Source organism: Poecile atricapillus, chromosome Z (assembly GCF_030490865.1).
Source record: "Poecile atricapillus isolate bPoeAtr1 chromosome Z, bPoeAtr1.hap1, whole genome shotgun sequence".
Classification (NCBI taxonomy): Eukaryota; Metazoa; Chordata; class Aves; order Passeriformes; family Paridae; genus Poecile; species Poecile atricapillus.
This window is the reverse complement of record NC_081289.1, coordinates 2,615,683-2,634,293: the sequence shown is the minus strand read 5'-3', so window position 1 is coordinate 2,634,293 and position 18,611 is coordinate 2,615,683. Positions and strand designations below refer to the sequence as shown.

General features: G+C 48.0%; 1 protein-coding gene across 3 annotated transcripts in view; it reads right to left on the bottom strand.

Moving 5' to 3' along the window:
- LOC131572785 (plexin-A4) overlaps positions 1–18,611 on the bottom strand; it is a 421,465-nt gene that overhangs the window by 198,514 nt on the left and 204,340 nt on the right. For 2 of the 3 annotated variants that reach the window (XM_058826142.1, XM_058826138.1), the window contains exon 4: positions 12,901–13,032. In XM_058826142.1, the coding sequence (XP_058682125.1) occupies positions 12,901–13,032 (132 nt within the window). Of the gene's footprint in view, positions 1–2,192; positions 2,405–12,900; positions 13,033–18,611 lie in introns of those variants that run through there. The other variant, XM_058826139.1, reaches the window with a different exon arrangement.

Here is an 18,611-nt window from a genome sequence, read left to right as displayed (position 1 = left end):
TGATGGGAGGAAGGTGCACCTCAAGAAAACCAGTCCTTGAAGAAAAAACCCTTAGCAAATGGAGAGTTCTCATGCTGTAACAGCTGCAACGGGTTGTAACCTCTGAGGCTGTGCCCATGTCATGAGATAAAAGAGGCCAATGAGCCCCACATTTTATTTTCTCACCATCTTCCATGAAATATGGCTGATATATCCCGCTCCAGAGGCTGCTGCCAGTTTTCCCCAAACTTTTACCCACTCCTCTCTTCTGCTCCTGTTTATAAGAAGCTCTGCATCAAGATTTTAAATGTTTCATTAGCACCACAAGCAAAAAACCACTAAATGCTCGACAGCTCACAATGGCTTCTGTCCTGTGAAGTGTCACAGAATCATGGAATTGGAAGGGACCTTAAAGCCCATCCAGTTCCACCCCTTGCCTAGGCCAGGGACACTTTCCACTGTCCCAGGGTGCTCCAAGCCCTGTCCAGCCTGGCCTTGGACACTCCCAGGGATCCAGGGACAGCCACAGCTGCTCTGGGCACCCTGTGCCAGGGCCTCACCTCCCTCAGAAGGAACAATTTCTGTCTATTAATATCTTTCTATCTAATCAAAATCTCTCCTCTTTTAGCTTAAAATCATCCCCCCCTTGTCCTGTTCACTACCTGTCCATGTAAATAATCATTTTTCCTCTTTTTTTAAGTACTGGAAGGCCACGATGAGTATCAGAGACTCAGAACCCTCCTACACAAATCACACAGCCCTGTACCAGTCTGCACAGCTGTGCCTGCACTGAGAAGTTTCATGTGCCTGCCTCACACTCTGGTCCCGAGGCCAGTGAGCACAGAACATCAGAATTACACCTCATTTGGGTCCCTTAGCCTGCAAATGGAGCAGCTGCAGCCAAAATGAAAGCCTCTCAGAAACCATCACTGGCCATGATCATTCCTGACCCACATCCAGGACTGTACCCATACACAGGATACCTTGCTCCAAGGTGTGCACACACGTGGTCCTGAGGCCCTGCCACGGACCAGGAAAGCAAAATGCCCACTTTTAAGCACAAATCTTAAAGAGAAATTCATTTAAATCTTTTATTTTTCAACTGTCATCAATCTAGAAGCAGAAATGCAAGGTCTGGGAAGGGATATCACAGATCAACGCTGATACAGGAGATATCATCAATCCATGATCTGAAATAAATGTTCTCCCAAAAGGGCTCCATCCTTGCCTCCTTGGTGGGGCACAAAGTGGTGGATTTTCAAATGAGCAACACAAAGGGTGTTTTTCTCTTTGCAAGCCCACAGTTGAGATGGACTGAGATTGAGGTGGATTTTCCCAGAGGTGTGAGCTCAACCTTGGGAAAGTGCTGAGTGGAGGGATCAGTAATTAGTGATGGATAGCGTATTCACCAAGGCCATTAGCTGGAAAGAAAAGCAAACCTGCAGCATTCTCAGCTGCAAAGAAAAGCAAACCTCCAGCAGGCTCCACATTCCTTCCCTGCATTTTCCTGCCTCCCGACAGCATCCCGACGACCCCGTCACGGCACAGCCCTCACCACAGCCCCGCTCTCATCGGGGACTGGCATTTCCAATCAATTAGATGTGTCACCACTGAATTTCTCTGCTAATTACTCCAGTTTATTATGTCTAAAGCCAGGTTAAATGCAGAATTCCCCAGGTCAAGCGGGGTCACCCAGACAATCAGTTCCACATTTTCCACAGCAAAAGAGATCCCCACCATCAGTCACTGCCAAGCGGGTCACAATGACCAGGCTGCCAGTTCATGGCCTGAGGTGGAGGATTCAGGAGGAGAAAATGCTCTTGGAGAGGAAGAGGAAACCTCTCAGTGTTCAGGAATGGCTTGGGTTTATTCCCTATCAATTTGGATGGAGTTATCCTTTTTTAGGGGAAAGGAGGAAAGCTGAGATCTACATGCACAAGGCAGCATTTGGCTTCACTGCCAGAAACCGTTCGCTGTCTTATTGCTTTTCACCAAAAAATGGAATAAAACAAGGATATAACTTGTTGGGAACAAAGGAAGCTTTGTCCTGATGGAGCCCAGGTCAGTGCAAACGTCTCCTCCTTTCCAGTGCTCCGTGAATCCAACATTAATTATGTGAATCACCCTGGAGCCCATACTCCATCAAAACACATTCTTGGTGTGATGCTTGGAGGGAACACATGGGCTACCTTCACTCTTAGGGGCAGAAACTACTGACACGTGAACTCACAAGTGCTTGGAAGGTTCCTTCCAGAGAAATCTTCCCAAATTATGTCATGAGGGCAGGGATCTTGTACAAACACTGTCTTTCATCCTCGAGAAATCCCAAGGGCTTTGCAAGTTATAAATCCATCACGAAGGCATCCATGGATCCAGGATCTCAGAGGAGGGACACAAGAGCAGGTATTTATGTAGGAGCTCAGGGCTAGGGGAAAAGAAGTGAATATGGGAGGTGAACTAAAGGAAAGGATTCCTAGGAATGGTGTGGGGAATGCTGCAATTGGGATGAGACGGTAAAATGAAAAGTTAAAGGACCATTATTTCCAAAAATCCCATTATTAAAAAAATAATCTTAACACGGCCTTTATCCAGGGACATTTGGCAGAGGAATTCCTTTTCCTGTGTGCAACACCCACAGAGGGGGCAGGCAAACAGCCACTGGTTTATCCACACAACTTTTTGCACGGATTTTTCTGTCCCCTCAAATCTTCCCAACCACCCAAACGCAAGTGAAAGCCAAGTTTACACAACAAACTAAAATACAGCAGGGTATTGACCAAGTGCTCAGATTGCTGGTTCAGAATATCTTTCTAAAGAGGAAAAAAAAACCCAACAAAATAAAAACAAAACAAGAACAAAACCAAAAACAAACAACAAAGGAAGACAGACTAATTTAGGTCTCAAAGATTCCCATTACTTCTTCATCCAGTTAGGAAATAAAACAAGAAGATAATTTTCAGTGTAGCTGAGTATTCTTGTTTCCAATCACAAACTGGAAAATCACAAGAACTGGGAAGAAAATTCAAACCCTGAGAAAAAATTGGGGAAAAAATAACATTACAGTATGACTTTAAAGGTTTGGGGTTTTTTTAATAGAAAAAAGCATAAAAGCCAGTTTGCCTTTCAAGGGCAGGTTCTGGAATGGATTTCATTTTCCAGTTCCTACTATACATGATGATAATGACTGTATCAAGTAATATAAAGTGATGAAAGATATTTAGCAGGGGCCTTACAGCAAGAAAGACTCAAAGCCATGAGTGCAGAAGACACAGCAAACTCTGGAGTATTGAAAAATTTCTCCCTGAGTCTTACAATGAAATTCCTATTAATCCACTAACATGGAGTGTGCTTAGGAGTTCAGGGATATCACATGAAAAATAGAAAATGCATTAGAACATGATAACTCTGCTCACTTGTGGTGCAAGGAAATGCCCCAAGAGAGCAAATACTTGCCTCAAAGAAAATAATAAGACACATGAGCCTGTAATGGAAACAACTTTGGAAGGATGTTTAAAATGCAATAATTAAGAGAACGGTCCCAGACAGGCACTGGGCACCGATTCGGGAAAGCACTCAAGGATGTGTCAGATGGAAAAGCTCCAAGCCAAGAGGTGTGGATGTGCCTGTAGCTCTGAGCCATGGGCACTGTCCTGCTCAAATCCCCCCTCCCTGGGAACTGCCTGGGCTGGGCTGTGGAACACCAGAGCAGAGGATGGTGATTTACAAGCGCTGCCTCTGAGTGACCTGCAAATGCAGGATCTGTGCGAGGCAGCGAGAGGAGGAGACCTGGCTGTCAGGGAGATTGGAGCAGACAGATGTTTAATGGAGTCCAGGATTACAGATCTGCCAGGCTTCACATGTAATCACCAGCTTCTTAGGTTTCCTCCTTCTTCTCCCCTTCTTCTGGGTCTGTTACAGGGTCAGGGGCTGGGGGAAGGGAGGAGGGAGATTTTCAGATTTCCAGCTAAATTCCTTGAGCTGCCCTTAATACTCTGACCTGTTCCTAGCTGAAAACACAACCTACCAGTCTGACAGGACTCAGGGAGACGAGAGTGGGGTGTTTTTTTTTGTTTAAAACATGAGAGGGATGCATTAAACTCCTCATATCCACCTTCTTTCTCCCGGAACAGCACAGCAGCTGTACTGAGCAGCCTGTGTTTGAGTCCACAGAGGAACAGTGCACAGATCAATAGTGCCAGGTGACCCCCAGGCCCTGTGCTGGCCAGCACTGTGCCCCAGGGGACACGTCTCCATGGCTTCCCACCCTCACCAGCTCCCCAGGATCAATAGTCCCTGCCTCTCCTCACCCAGGGAATGATTCTGCAAGTGCTTTTTGCATTTCTGGGCATTGCTCACTCCTTCCTCCACCCTTTCTTATTTTCTGTCTCCTGTGCGAGGCAGGGGGGAGCTGTCAGCAGAACCCCATGAACCAGAGGGAACAATTAAAACTTCAAAACATGGTGCAGGAGGAAGGAGACCTGGTTAGACTGAATGACACATCCCATTCCTCATGTCCTGACAGCAGGCAAAGCCCTTCAGGTGTGTCCCCCACATGAATACCTTAAGGCAAGGAATCCCAAAGATGAATTAAGCCATCCTCTAGAGAGCACAGCACCCTCAGAACCCTCTGAGAATCCTCCAGCTCCTGTGCTGCTTCTTTGAGCAGCCTGTGGAGGAAGTATCCTGGCATGGGGACATGGCTTTTTGGCAGGCTAAGAGACGGATGCTGACATTAGTTCAGGCTGCAGCTCAAGCCAAATGCAGATCCACAGATGGCACTGGGAAAGCTGTGGTTCTACCCTCAAATATTGAAGATGTAGAACAGGGTACAACTGGAGAGTTCAGGCACAAATATGCCACCACTGTGTCTGAACACAGGTCTTTTAGTGTGACAGGCAATAAATTGTGTTAATGTGGATGAATTGCACCCAAATCCTGGCCCAGGGGTGATCCAGATACTCAGCCCTGATGCTCTGCTCTGTCACAGGCACAACCAAGGACGTGTCACTCGGCCCCTCTGCACATCAGCTGCAAAATTTCACCAGCAGTGCTCTGACCCAGAGTTACAGGAATTCATGTCCTGACAGCAGGCAGGGTTTAGGCTCTGTCCACGACTAAGATCCATGAACTCAAAGTACTGCAGCAGCTGCAGATCCTCCCCCACAGCTGGACCCAGTGATTAATGCAATGTGCTGGAAGGGAAGTAATTTCTCTGGGATGGGGCAGGCCCGGAAGGGATGGTTCTGGCATGGATCAGCAAGGCCAGGCATGAGGAGAAGGGATCCCAACCTGCATTTTGTGTGAAATCTTTCCCTCCAGTGAACAGCTGTCAAACTGCACCCTGCTGGTCCTCTGACAGCTTGGGTTTGCCAAGGTTCCTCTAGATGGGATCAAGGAAGTTTTAACTCATGTCACCTAGAGCTCAGGGTGGCTACAAATTATTCTCTGAAGGAGCATTTCCCTCTCTGATACACAGCAAAGCTCAGAGTGGACATCTGATGGTGACAAAGCAAAAGTCCCTCTGAACTTTGGGAACCAACAGAGCTTTCCAGCTCTCATCAGGGCATGTACACAGGTCAGGAGGACAGCAGAGTTTTCAACAGTGGCAGGTGCTACAGAGAGTTCCAAAAGAAGTCCTGATCATGGAAGTATCTTCTGTACCTTCAAGGCACATGGAGTTACAGAGGTTTGCCCACAGCTGATGTCATTGAATCATAAATTTCTAGAATATCCTTGGAAGGATCATCAGGTCCAACCCCTGGCCTGCACAGGGCCACTCCAAAAAATCACACTGTGTGTCTGAGAGTGCCAGGAGTCTGTGAGCAAGGCAGGGAATGATTCAAGGTCTCCCAAATCCTGGGCTGTCTTCCAGCCTTTCCTCCTTCCTGGTGCAGTTTGCATAGCCCTGATTTTAGAGCAAAGTGAAGCACTTCAATGTAGTATGGACTGGCTCATCAAAGCCTTTCCAAAGCATAAAAAGAGCTTAATTCAAGTGTGGGAAGCCCAAGGCTGAGGGACAGTGAGAGCTGGAATTCCAGCTGCCCGTGTATCTTGTGGGATGGAAACAGCCCCAGGTGGAATTTCTTCCCTTGCCATGAATGATGCATTTGGGACACCTCCAAGACCTTGAATCTGTTCCTCTGCTGCTCAGGTCAGCTTTCTCAGTTATTCACATCCCTTCTGGAACACACAACCACGCCAGCAGGAGGTTAAGGGACTCCCTACTCCCTGAATTATCCCAGCTTACTCTGAGACACCCACTGAAAGCAGCAAATGAGTTAAAATCAAGCTAAATTAAGATTTTTTTGCAATAATTTGCCTTTTGCTGATCAAGAATTATTTCCAAAGAGTCAGCAGCACAATGCACTGCAGTTTTGCCAGTGGGCCAAATCACTTTTATCATTCTTGGCTGGGAAACACAGGCAGCCACACAGTGTCTTTTCCATCCTTAGCTGAGCATCCATGCGGGATTTTCCATCCATTCAGACATTTCTCAGAGGGCATCTGACCTTATTTAACAGGCCCTTAATTAGGTGAAAGCAAATGCGAGGGAGAGCGGAGTTCAGCCTCTGATATTGCTGAGGGTAATGAGGAGTATTCCAGGGGCAGCAAAGAACAATCAAAGAGAACAGAAGTTGCCTTTGCTGCCAACTGGGATTACACTCATTGCCTGATAGGGATTGAGTGAACTCTAGGAACTGCTCTTCCCTATCAATTTTGTGCAGGACTGCCAAAGAGCGGGACGGCTGGCGAGGAAATGGGTGGTTTGGAGTCTCTCTTCTTTGGAGGATTTAGAGGGAATGTGACATATTTTTGCCAAGACAGTGAATTAAACCATGTTTTGGGTGTCTTAGAAGCTCTGGTGGCCCTCATCTTACATAGGATGTCCGTCTCGTTTAGGAACAGACAACTATGGAATCACAGAATGGTTTGGGTTGGAAGGGACCTTAAAGCCCATTAATTCCACTCCTGCCATGGACAGGGACACCTTCCACTATCCCAGATTGCTCCAAGCCCCATCCAGCCTGGCCTTGGACACTTCCAGCTGCTCTGGAAAACCTGTGCCAGGGCCTCACCACCCTCACAGCCAAAAATTCCTTCCCAACTGCCTGATAATTAACCCAAGGAAGAGATGATGCTGCCAATACCCTTCCAGAAGTTGAGCAGTGAAGTCCAGCAGAAGACCTGACCACCTCCAAGGAGTGGATGTGCACAGTGGTCACCTTTCACTGCCCCTTCTAAATCAACACTCCAAGACAGCAGAATAACAGAAATTTGCAACAACAGCACCAAAATTTACATTTTCTGTGTGTCTCTGCTGCTTTTAAATCCCCAGGTCAAGAAGTCACACCTATTAGATAATCTCAGCTTTCTGTTTTCCAACAAGATCTTTCTGCATTTTCTGGTTCTGGCCCAATGATGAAAAATGTGGTCTGCACACAACCTGATGGCTCACAAACAAATGCAAATGAAAAGGGAAAAAAACTCCAAAACCTCCCGAGTTATTTTTAAAACTTGTGATCTTGAGCCAGTGTTTCTGGGGACAGCCTCATACTGACAATCCCCTGGAAACATCCACTCCAAACCCAGGAGTTAATGCCGCTTGATATCTTGTGCAAAGACCACATTTGAAGAAATTAAGCCATAATTAAGCAAGTTTATTAGTGATTGCTTTAACTAATTGATACGATACCATAAGCAGCAGACAAGATTTTAATCAGTGGTCATGAAACCAGAAGTAAACTGGCCAGACACCCCCTCCTCTTTGGCAGCTAATTTGCAAACAATAATTCTGCTGCTGATAGTGACTCAACGACAGAGGGGAGAAGAATAAATCTCAGGAGACAAATAGGTAAAAGCCTTCCCCATTTTAATGAGAAACAGACACAAAAAGGCCAAAAAGACCCTGTCAACATGATTTGCAGTACAGTTACTTAATTTTTACCAAATGTGCTTTCTGCCACGCTTTAGTTGAACTACATATTTATTTGATATTTCGCTGGCAAAGTTTAAAAGAGCCTCCAAAATACCCATCTGCTTCTGCTACGCATGACCTTACCAGTCTCACCTCCGACACACTGTAATGTTTTTAGGGAATGATAGCACTGCACAGATGTGATTTATTCACAGATTGTGGGTGACTTTCTGCTAATTTACGGGGAGAAAGCACAACTTTCCACTGGAGCGTGATGCTGACCCACAGAACAAACCCGCCTGTGCAGAGAGGGACAGAAAATCTCCTTCCTTGAGGCAAACACAGAAGCACAGGGTGGTTTTAAAAGGGACAATGAAGACCATCCCATTTCACCCTGCTGTGGGCAGGGACACCTTCCACTATCCCAGGGTGCTCCAAGCTGTGTTCAGCCTGGCCTTGGACACTTCCAGGGATGAGTAAAGTTGCTCATGAGTAACATAAAGTTGTCAAAACCTGGTTGCAGAACAGTCTTCCCAACCTTCAGTAAACCAAAAGGAAGAGGAAGCTCAAAACCTTGAGACTTAAATATGAAATTGACACTTCTTACCCTTCTGGATTTTGAGCCTTTAAGGTTATTTCCTCCAGCTCTTCCCTTTGTTCCCTCTGTATCAAAAGGGAGGGCTGAGATTCCTGTCTTGAAGTTGTTTCCATGGGTTGCACCAGCTTTGCAAAACGCTGGGAGAGACCCAGGAGTCCAACATGCCAAAACAGAGTTATTTATGGGGTGATGGAGGTGACCTTCCCAATGTTTGTCCAAAGGTGGGACAAGAGGATGAGCATCCTGCACCTCCCGGCATGCAGAGGTGGGCTCTGTGTGTGTGTCAACACTTGAGCAGCAAGGAAAGAAGGAGATGTGGCCAATCAGGTGTGGAGACAGCTGGGAGAGCAGAGAGCAACGAAACAGGGATGCCAGGAATGCAGGAGTGGTGGAAAAGCAAGTGCAAGCCTGGAAATGAGAGGAAAGGGCTGCAAAGGATCAGAGAGAGAGGAAGGGAGAATGAGAAAGGAGTGAAAGAATTATCTCCATCCCTGCAAAGAGTTCCAGGGAGATTATAAGCTGGGAAGAGAAAGAAATTCAGAACTGATTAGGTGAGGGAGGGGAACCCAAGGAAGCTCAGGCATGTGTGATGAGGAGCAGGGAAGATGCAGAGAAGCTGCAGCAGAGACCGCCCTGCTCCCCCAGAATTTCCCATCTGCTCCTTATCCCTTGAGATCAGCATGTGAGGCACAGGGCTCCTCTGCACACAGAAACAAATAAAGGAGCAAGAAAGTCCCAGCCTCCAATGCACTGACATGAGAAATGTGGAGAGGAGATCTTTACAGGGCACATAGGGCAGGGGGAGAATGGCTTCAGACAAAGTGAGCAGGTTTAAATGGGATATTAGGAGGAAATTCTTGGCTGTGGGGGTGATGAGCACTGGCACAGGCTGCCCAGAGAAGCTGTGGCTGCCCCAACCCTGGAAAGTCCAAGGTTGGACTGGATGGGGCTTGGAGCAAGCTGGGATAGTGGCTGTAGCTCCCTCAGGGTGTTTGTGAAGGCTGGAGCTAAAGGGATGATCTCCTGATCGATCCTGACAGATCCCATGTGTGCACCAACCCTTCCCTGCGCTGCCAACAGGGACTTGAAACACATTCACACCTAAAACACAGAGATGTCCACAACTCTGGGAAATGATGGGACCTTTGTATCCTCTGTCTCTGGGTTTCAGTGACAAATCTCCTCCCTCTCTTTCAATCACTGTCTGTATAAAATATGTATTTCTAGATAATGCTGAAAATTCTGCTCCTCAGAGCACTGCACATCTGATTGAGTGGGCAAGTGCTGCTTGTCACCTCTCAGTGTCCAGAGGAACTGGACACTGTATCAGCCACAGACCACAAGGCTGAGCTCGGTTCCATCTCCCTTGGAGCCCAGGGAGTTCAGCTCCAGAGGAAAACACCCATGTGCAAACCAAGGCCACCCAAATTCACTGGGGAAAATGCTCCCATGCAGAAGTTGACCTTAAAAAGGCCAGGGGATTATTTTGGCAGCATAAGAAAGACGTTCCTTGTATCCAGATTTGCAGTGATGGCTCTTTTTAGGGTTCCAAGTTGAAGGGTGCCTTGCTTAGATGCCCAGAGCTGTGGTAAGACTGGGACAAGCTGGAAAAATTTGCCTTAACACTGGGGTTCCCATTCTTGTGGGGGGCTGGTGAGAGGTGGAGTCGAGTCTGGCAAAACCATAAGGTTTGGAGCACAAGTCCTGTGAGGAGTGTCTGAGAGAGCTGGAGCAGTTTAGCCTGGAGAAAAGGAGGATCAGTGGGGCCCTCACTGCTCTGCACAGCTCCCTGAAAAGAGGCTGTTGTGAGGTGGGGGTCGGAGTCTTCTCCCAGGCAACCACCAACAGGACAAGAGCAAATGGCCTCAAGCTGCACCAGGGGAAGCTCAGGGAGGCTCAGGAAGGAATTTAGGAACAATTTCATCAGTGACAGAGTGATGAAGCATTGGAAGAGGCTGCCCAGGGCAGTGGTGGGGTCACCATCCCCACAAGTGTTCAAAACACAAGTGGCACCTCAGAATATGGTTTAGTGAATACAGGAGTACTTGGCCAGAGGTTGGAGTTGATGGCCTTAGAGGCCTTTCCCAACCTTAACGATTTTGTGAGTCCATGAAAACAGCTTTTAGTAACTACACAGGTAATAACAGAACCACTAATATCTCTGGGGCACAGACAGGGCTGAGCCCAGCAGGAAGAGGAAGGAGAAACCTCCTCCTTCCCCAGGGATGGCACAAGCCCTGGTGCCTATCTGTAAAAGGTCAGGTTAAGTCATCACCCCTCTGTCCCTCATCTCCAGAGATCTCCCAGTACCACTGTGGGCAGTGAAAACCTCTGGTAAGTCAGATCTTCACCCTTTTCTAAAAGATCTGTACATGGCTTGTAGAGTGGGTGGGGTATTTGCTCCCCAATGGCAGCCTGTTCATAATTCTGCCTCCAGCAAAGGCAATCCCCTGCACCCACTCATGAGGCTCTACAAATATAAATTTATCCAAGCATTAAAGTGTGTTCCATCATGAGCACACAGGTAGTGACTGCACTGCTGAGATGGCAGCGCTGTCACTCACATCGCCCGCCTCAGATAAAACCAGATTTGGGCAAAAGCTGATGTAGCGCTGAGTGTTTCACATCAGACTTTAAATAACTACAGTCCTTGCCATTTTCACCAGCCTCTCTCACAGTGACACCCATGGGCGTCAAAGGTGGGTGGGAGGAGATGATTGATAAATCACAGGGGGCTCAGAGCTCCTGAGCTCTCTGCAGGGCTTGGGGTCCTAAAAACACCAGCCCTGACTTGTGCTTTGGAACAGCCAAGCACAAAATTAATCTGCTCGTGCTGTAATGGTCAGGGAAGTGCATGTAGTCAATGGACCAGTAAGAATGAGTTTTTGGAACTCTCTGGAGGAAAAACTAATTGTTCCTCTTGTTCCAGATTTCATGCTTTAAGGATGTGAGGGAGTGAACTTTGCTGTCCCACTGACATCTCCCCCAGAGGTTTGAGACAGCCTCTGGGAGCCTCTATAAATCTGAAGGGCTGTGAAAAGGCAGCAGTGGTGCCTGAGGTGACCTCAAATGGACAAAAAGGACCTGAAAACAGTGGGTTGGTTATGGGTGCACTCATTGTTCTGCTCCAGGGCTTTGACCCTCAAGGAGCCACATTCTATGCAGAAGGAAAAAGAAAGGACTCAGACAACAAAAGTATGAGGAAAAGGAATGGTGTCATGCTCAAAGCCTTGCAGGAGCTCAGGCATCACCTGCCTCCAGCTTCTCACCCCATCCCAAAAAGTGACTGGAACTGTTTTCACCTCAGACGAAGTAAAATCCCATCCTTGCCCAGCATGGAGCAGATGAGAAGGAATCCCAGCTCTGTCATCCTGTCCTTTCTCCTGAGTTATGGTATCTCTCAGCTTCTTTAGTCAGGAGGAATTTGCAGAGTTGCTCCCTTCACCACACCAAATTTTAGGTATGAATATGCACAGTAGAGGGAAATGTTTGGAGACATCACAAACCACTTTATTTTAAGTGGTGCAGGCAGAAAAAATGACAGTTGTAGATTAAAAGAATATAACCAGTAATACTTGTTTAATAAACCAGAACATGTATGGGTGACCACGTCCCACTGGTGGCCTCCACTGAAGTGGCACTGCAGGGCAGCTGCCATCACCCTACCACAATCCCTCATTGCTCCCCTTCTTTTTGTGGATGTAAAGCTCCTCATGAGCATCTGTGAATCAACCAGGTATGACAGCTCAAGTAATCCTGCACACCCACAGGACTAAGTACAAACAGTGAATTTTTTCATATAAAAGTAGTTCCTCCTCCTACCCCCACCCCAAGCAGCAAACTTCCCAAGGCCAAGACTTCCACTGAAATCAGCTGGAATTCCATGCTGGGTACCCAGACTTGTCCTTCCCTGGAATCCAGCTGCCAACATTTTCAATCATAATGCTGATAACACAACAGGAGCACCACACCAACCCTGGCCTGCACCCCTGGCAGGCAGTGTCCTACACTCTTGCCCACTATGTCCCAAGGAGGTTCCTGCCTCTCCTAAAACTCCACTTAGAGCCAAACAATCCAGTGCTGCACCTTCCTGTGTCTGCAGCAGATACAGCCACTGTTTGGGTCAGGGTGGAGAACAAAGCAGCAGCAAATCCTTGTCCTGCGGCCAGCAGGATGAAGGAACTCTGGGGGTGGTCCCTGCCCCCCGAGTTCTGTGCCCCTGGCCCCTCAATACTGCAAAAGTATATAAATGCCATGGGTTTATGAGCATAAAAATCCTGAGGTCGACAACGGGGCACATCCTTGTAGGAACTGTGGTCACGGCCAGAATTCATGAGCAGCCCTGATGTCCACAGCATGATGGAGCCAAAAGGTTTATAAAGCACCACGGGCTGCTGGAGCTCCTTACCTGCTTCTCAGACATGATGTAGAGGTGTTCGTGATCCACGGAGAAAGCCATGTCCCGGAGGATGGGGCCAGTGTCCACCACCTGCACGATCTCGTACTCCAGCGTGTTCTTGGTGGTGCCATCCACACGGATCTGTGCAGCAACAACAAAAGCAGAGGGAGAACATGAGGATATTTCCTCCTTCCACTGAAAACAAACAGTTACAGAAACACAGAGTGATTTGTGTTGAAATGAACTTTAAAGACTGTTTCATTCCAAACCCCCTGCCATGGGCGGGGACACCTTCCACTATGCCAGGGTGCTCCAAGCCCTGTCCAGCCTGGCCTTGGACACTTCCAGGGATCCAGGGGCAGCCACAGCTGCTCTGGGAAACCTCTCTCACCACCCTTACAGTAACATATATATATGTATTTATAATATATATATATACAAAATAATCATTGGACAAATGTATTGCGGCCCAGATCTTTCAGACTACAACCACTGTCAACAAAAAGTGAACTTTTCCCAGCCTCCTCACCAAAAGGATAAAGCAGATCTCATCATTTCTGCTGGTCCCATCAACACAAGAGCACAGTAAGAACAATGCAGAGCCTGCTGGCTTTTATCTGGCACTGTCACTGTGCTCCTGTCACCGCCTGGACAGATCTACCACGCTCAAAATGATGGCAAGGAGGGAAGGCTCTGTGGTGGTGATGAGCAGAAGATAAAAAACCACACAAATTTGCAGGACTGACTCACTCGAATGCTACTCAGATAATATTATTGCTCTTATTGCTAATGTTCCACGGGGCAATTTATTACTGCAGAGTGTTCAGTGCAACACAGACTATTTCTCTTGCTGATTGCATATATCAGGTATTGAAATCAGTCCTGCACCAACGTGGCACCTTATGATTCCAGACACATCTCATAACAGGGTGTCACTCAGGGACATCAATAACTGGGATTATGAGGAGGAACCAGACACACAGTCCCAGTCTATCCCTGACAATGATCCAGTGATACAGAAGAAAATGCGGAAAACAACAGACTTTTCTTTACCTGCTTAAAAACCATTTCTAGAGTTTGGGCTCAAAAGAAGCTGGAGAAGGTTTGCGATCTCTTTCAATATGGAACAAGTCATGATAAAATAACTATTCTCAGGAGTTCTCCTGAATCTTGTGGGGCTCTGTACAGCAGCAAACCACACAGTCATGTTTCAGACATGCATCCACATTCTTTATCTCCCTCTGTTTCCCATGTGTTCCCTTTCACTTTCTGAAAATGTTCTATCCTGCTGCAACACAAACACTGCAGTACCTTTCCCTAAAAGAAATAAAGATGTAGGAGATCTTCATCATGCCCCACATTATAATCTCCATGCCTTCCTGACCAAAGATTCCCAGTCTGCAGTTGGATAGCTGAGCAAAAAGGACCCTTCCCATCCAAAGGGAATAACGAGCTGTGGAGAACTTATGGTGTCAAGACCTGCTCCCACTGTTCCCTGGCACAGCCCTCGAGCTTGTTCCTTCTGTATCAACCTCTCAGCCAAGAAACTGAGCCTGAATCATCTTCTGTATTGGAAAGTCAAAGAGAAGGAATGATAAAGGGTCTGGAAAGTCTGTATGAGTAAAGGACAGCAGATCTTTGTCCTTCCTTGATGTACTCACCTGCTGTGGGACAACAAGGGAATATGATTTCCCCAGGAAAGATAAGGAAAATGAAGCAGAAAGGAGTTAGAGGGGCTCTCTGTGCCAGCAAAGGGTGTGGAGGGCGCTCAGGGATGCTCAGATCCTGCATGTTATCCATCAGACTCCACAGAAGTGGGAGCACGTGCAGGCCTTGGCTGCTGGGCTGGTCCAATGACACGGGAGTGTCAAATGCAGTTCATTTGTCATCGTGATGGAGCTGCTGATGATAGCAACACACATCAGCACATCAGTCCAACATCAGCACATAGAGAGGTCAGGGCCTGAAGCCCAGCACTGAGCATCCCTGACACAAGAGAATTCAGGGTCTGAAGGCCAGCACTGAGCATCCCTGACACACAGAGGATTCAGGGCCTGAAGCCCAGCATGGAGCATCCCTGACACAGAGAATTCAGGGCTTGAAGCCCAGCACTGAGCATCCCTGACACACAAACAACTCAGGGTCTGAAGCCCAGCACTGAGCATCCCTGACACACAAAAAATTCAGGGCCTGAAGGCCAGCACTGAGCATCCCTGACACACAGAGAATTCAGGGTCTGAAGCCCAGCACTGAGCATCCCTGACACACAAACAACTCAGGGTCTGAAGCCCAGCACTGAGCATCCCTGACACACAAAAAATTCAGGGCCTGAAGCCCAGCACTGAGCATCCCTGACACACAGAGGATTCAGGGCCCGAAGCTCAGCACTGAGCATCCCTGACACACAGAGAATTCAGGGCCTGAAGCCCAGCACTGAGCATCCCTGACACACAGAGAATTCAGGGCCTGAAGCCCAGCACTGAATAACCCTGACACACAAGAGAATTCAGGCCTGAAGTCCAGCACTGAACAACTCTGACTACCACCAGCTCTGGCTGCCTGGGAGTAAGGGGCTTGCTCATGTCTGTGGTCCTCCACAGGGAAATTCAGCTCCTCTGAGTCTTCCTTCTTGAAAGTGGACACTGATGTAAGTCACCCATGAGGTCAAGGGCAAAGATGCAACAGGCTTGGGCTGAGTCATTCCCCTTAGGACAGTCAGGGGAAAGGAAGGAGGAAATGCTTCAGGCTGAGGAGCACAGGAGCCTCCCTGTTGGGGCTCTGCCCCGAGCACATCAAATACCCCCACGGCAGGAGCCTTTCCTCTTTTCCACTGAGGCTTTCCAGCTCCAAGTTCTCCCTCTCAGGGAGCAGCCAGGGAGCTTTTTCTGCTGTCTCCACTCTGCCTCCTCCCAGTCCCTCGTGGTTTCTCATTCCCGTCAGAGCATCCTCACTCTCTGCTGATCCCTGTGCTAAACAAACCTCACATCTTCCCTGCTTTGACCTTGATTTTCCAGCACCACCAGGGTCAGATCTGCAGGCTGCCAGATATGTAAGCAGCCAATTATCACCCCAGGGCTCAGTCACTGTCCTCAGCCTTTGCCAGGCCCCATTAGAGGGGAAAGAGCTCGGAGATGGAAGAGGCAGGCTGGAGGAACAGCCAGCTGGAGTTAACAAACCATGGAGACAGGAGGCACAGCCCCCAGGGATCTCCCCTGTGCGTTTGGTGCAGGTAAAAAGATTGCAGAGGCTTCACACCAGGAATACAGAGCTACTGGAAGTGATTTAACAGCTATTGCTGGCCTAATAGCCTGAAAAGTCATTATTTTGCAGAGGGGGAGGAAGGGAAGGAGGGACAGGGCTCGTTGCACCATACATGTGCAAACACACACACGTGTGCTCATACACCCACAGCCCAACAGCTCTGAGTGCACAAAACCCCTCTCTCTAGTTAAATCTAGTAGCTAAAAAAAAGGAAAATTCATAAAAAGGCCAGAAAATCTGGCAGACATCAACCCACACTGCACAGCCCTTGTGAGCCCTATGCCAGCGGTGAGCTGATTATTGGAGACTGCAGCCAGAAGTCCAGCCCCTAACTCCAGCCATCCCTTTACCTATCTTAAACCCCTGTCTTTCTTATGTTGGACCCCAGGCACAGAGCCCTGAGGATCTCCACCTTCCCTGCACATTCTTCACCATCCTGAGCATCAGAGAACACAACTGCACTTTCTCTTAGAGATTTATTCCTGGCTCCAAGGCTCCTGCTAGAACCAGGGCACTTGGGTTGGTGAAAAAAATCAGAGTCTGTGAAGGGAAAATGGGAAAATCCTCATCAAAGCCTGCAGGTGATCACCACTAAAGTCAGGGACACAGACACTATCTCTGCTTGGAAAGCTCCCCAAGTTTCCAATTGCAGGGAATTTGAGGAATGTACCACCCATTCCCTCAGTTCTGCTCCTCTCTGCTGGCATCAGCCACAAGCCCCACCTGGAGCTGGGGTGGTGGCATGGATAGAGTTTTCTTCTGACTGAATGATGGGCATTCCTATATTCACAATGTTTTTTGGGGGTCTGTGAGGTGAGAACCTGACTAACAGTCCAGCTGGGATCGCCTCTGGGAGCTGCCTGTGAGCCATGAGCTCCTCTGCAAGGCAAGAAGGAGGGGAACAACAAGCGACAGAGGGGGCTCCAGGACCACATGTGAGTCTCGAAATGCTCAGTCCACCACAACCCAGAGTCCACAAACACGCCCATCACCTCCACAACAGGATCACCTACCTGCTCCCTGTTCCTGAATGTCTGTCCTGGACACCCCTCAGACCCCCAGATGCTCAGCTCAGCTCCCTTGTCCTCCTTTAACCCAACACATGTGGGAGCTCCCAGGGCCCAGCACTCTCAGGCTGCACATTAATCCTTCCTCTTCCTGGAAGGCTTCACTCACTGGGCTTGGCTCTGCAGAGCTGCTATTAAAACATCAGCATGATGCTTCCCGAAGGTCAACTACCAAGGGACCCATTCTGGCAGCTGTTTGTTTGTTTGTCTGAACATTATCTAGGGCTGGCTGTTTATTTACATCCATTGAAGTATCAGACAATAAATATCCTCTCCCAGTAGCAAACAGATGCTTGCACTCGAATGTTCTGGCTCGTGCTGACTTCAAAACGAGCTCCTTAATGAGCAAATAACACTATTAATCTTTAAAGACACAGGCTCTGGCCTTCTCTGAGCTCCCACCCTGGCCATGGCTGGACCCACAGGCTCCCTGGCAAGCAGCCCACGGGTCTGGTAGATGAAAGAAGGTAAAAGATACCTTCCATCACTTGGCTGGTGCTTTTCAGCGTTATCTGGGCCTCCCCAGCTGCTGAGGGATCCACGGGAGGCTGATGCTCGAGGACAGTTTCCCCAGCAAGTTGGTGGCAGATGCCTCAATCACACTTCTAAGAGGGACATGGAGGTTGGTATCACATTGTTATCAAAGAGAGGGATGCAATAACCCTCTCCAAATCATGGGGGATGGACTCAAAATTGTCGAGGGAAGAGCAGTGGGATTGGAGGACTAAAGGAATTGGTGGTAGTCAGCACTTGGTGCCTTTGCTGGAGGATAAGTAATGATTATGGCAAAAAAGAAAATATCTTTAAACTCAGCAGAGCAACAGAAACACCTGCCTTTCAGAGAGGGCCACATACCTCTGTTAGCACCTCTATTCTTTCCTATAAAGTGACATTTCCTGCTGAAATCCATCCACACAGATGTACTCCAGGAGCTTTACTCAGGCCCATCAAAGCCTGATCCCGTAGACTGAATCAGTGTTTGGAGCATGTTAACATCATCCAGTTTTGGTTTATTCAAGAAAAAGGCACTGGCACAGGTTGTTCAGAGAGGTTTTTTATGCCCCATCCTTGGAAGTGTTCAAGGCTAGGTTGGGTGGGGCTTGGAGCCTGATCTAGTGCAAAGTGTCCTTTCAAAATTATCTTCAGACTCACTTCAGAAACACACTTCTAACCAATCTCCTGCTACAATCTCTCTTCTATTTTATTTGTCCAAGCAGCTTGGATTGATCTCTGGCAGAAAAATATAAAAAAGATTGTTTCCACTGTGCCAACTGGGCTCAGCTGTTTCCTACTCTCTAAAACCATCACCTCCTGCCCAAGAGCATCAGTCCTGGCCCACCAGAGTTAAAATAAAGTCCCCTTCAATTAACATCTCTGTATAAAGCACTTGAA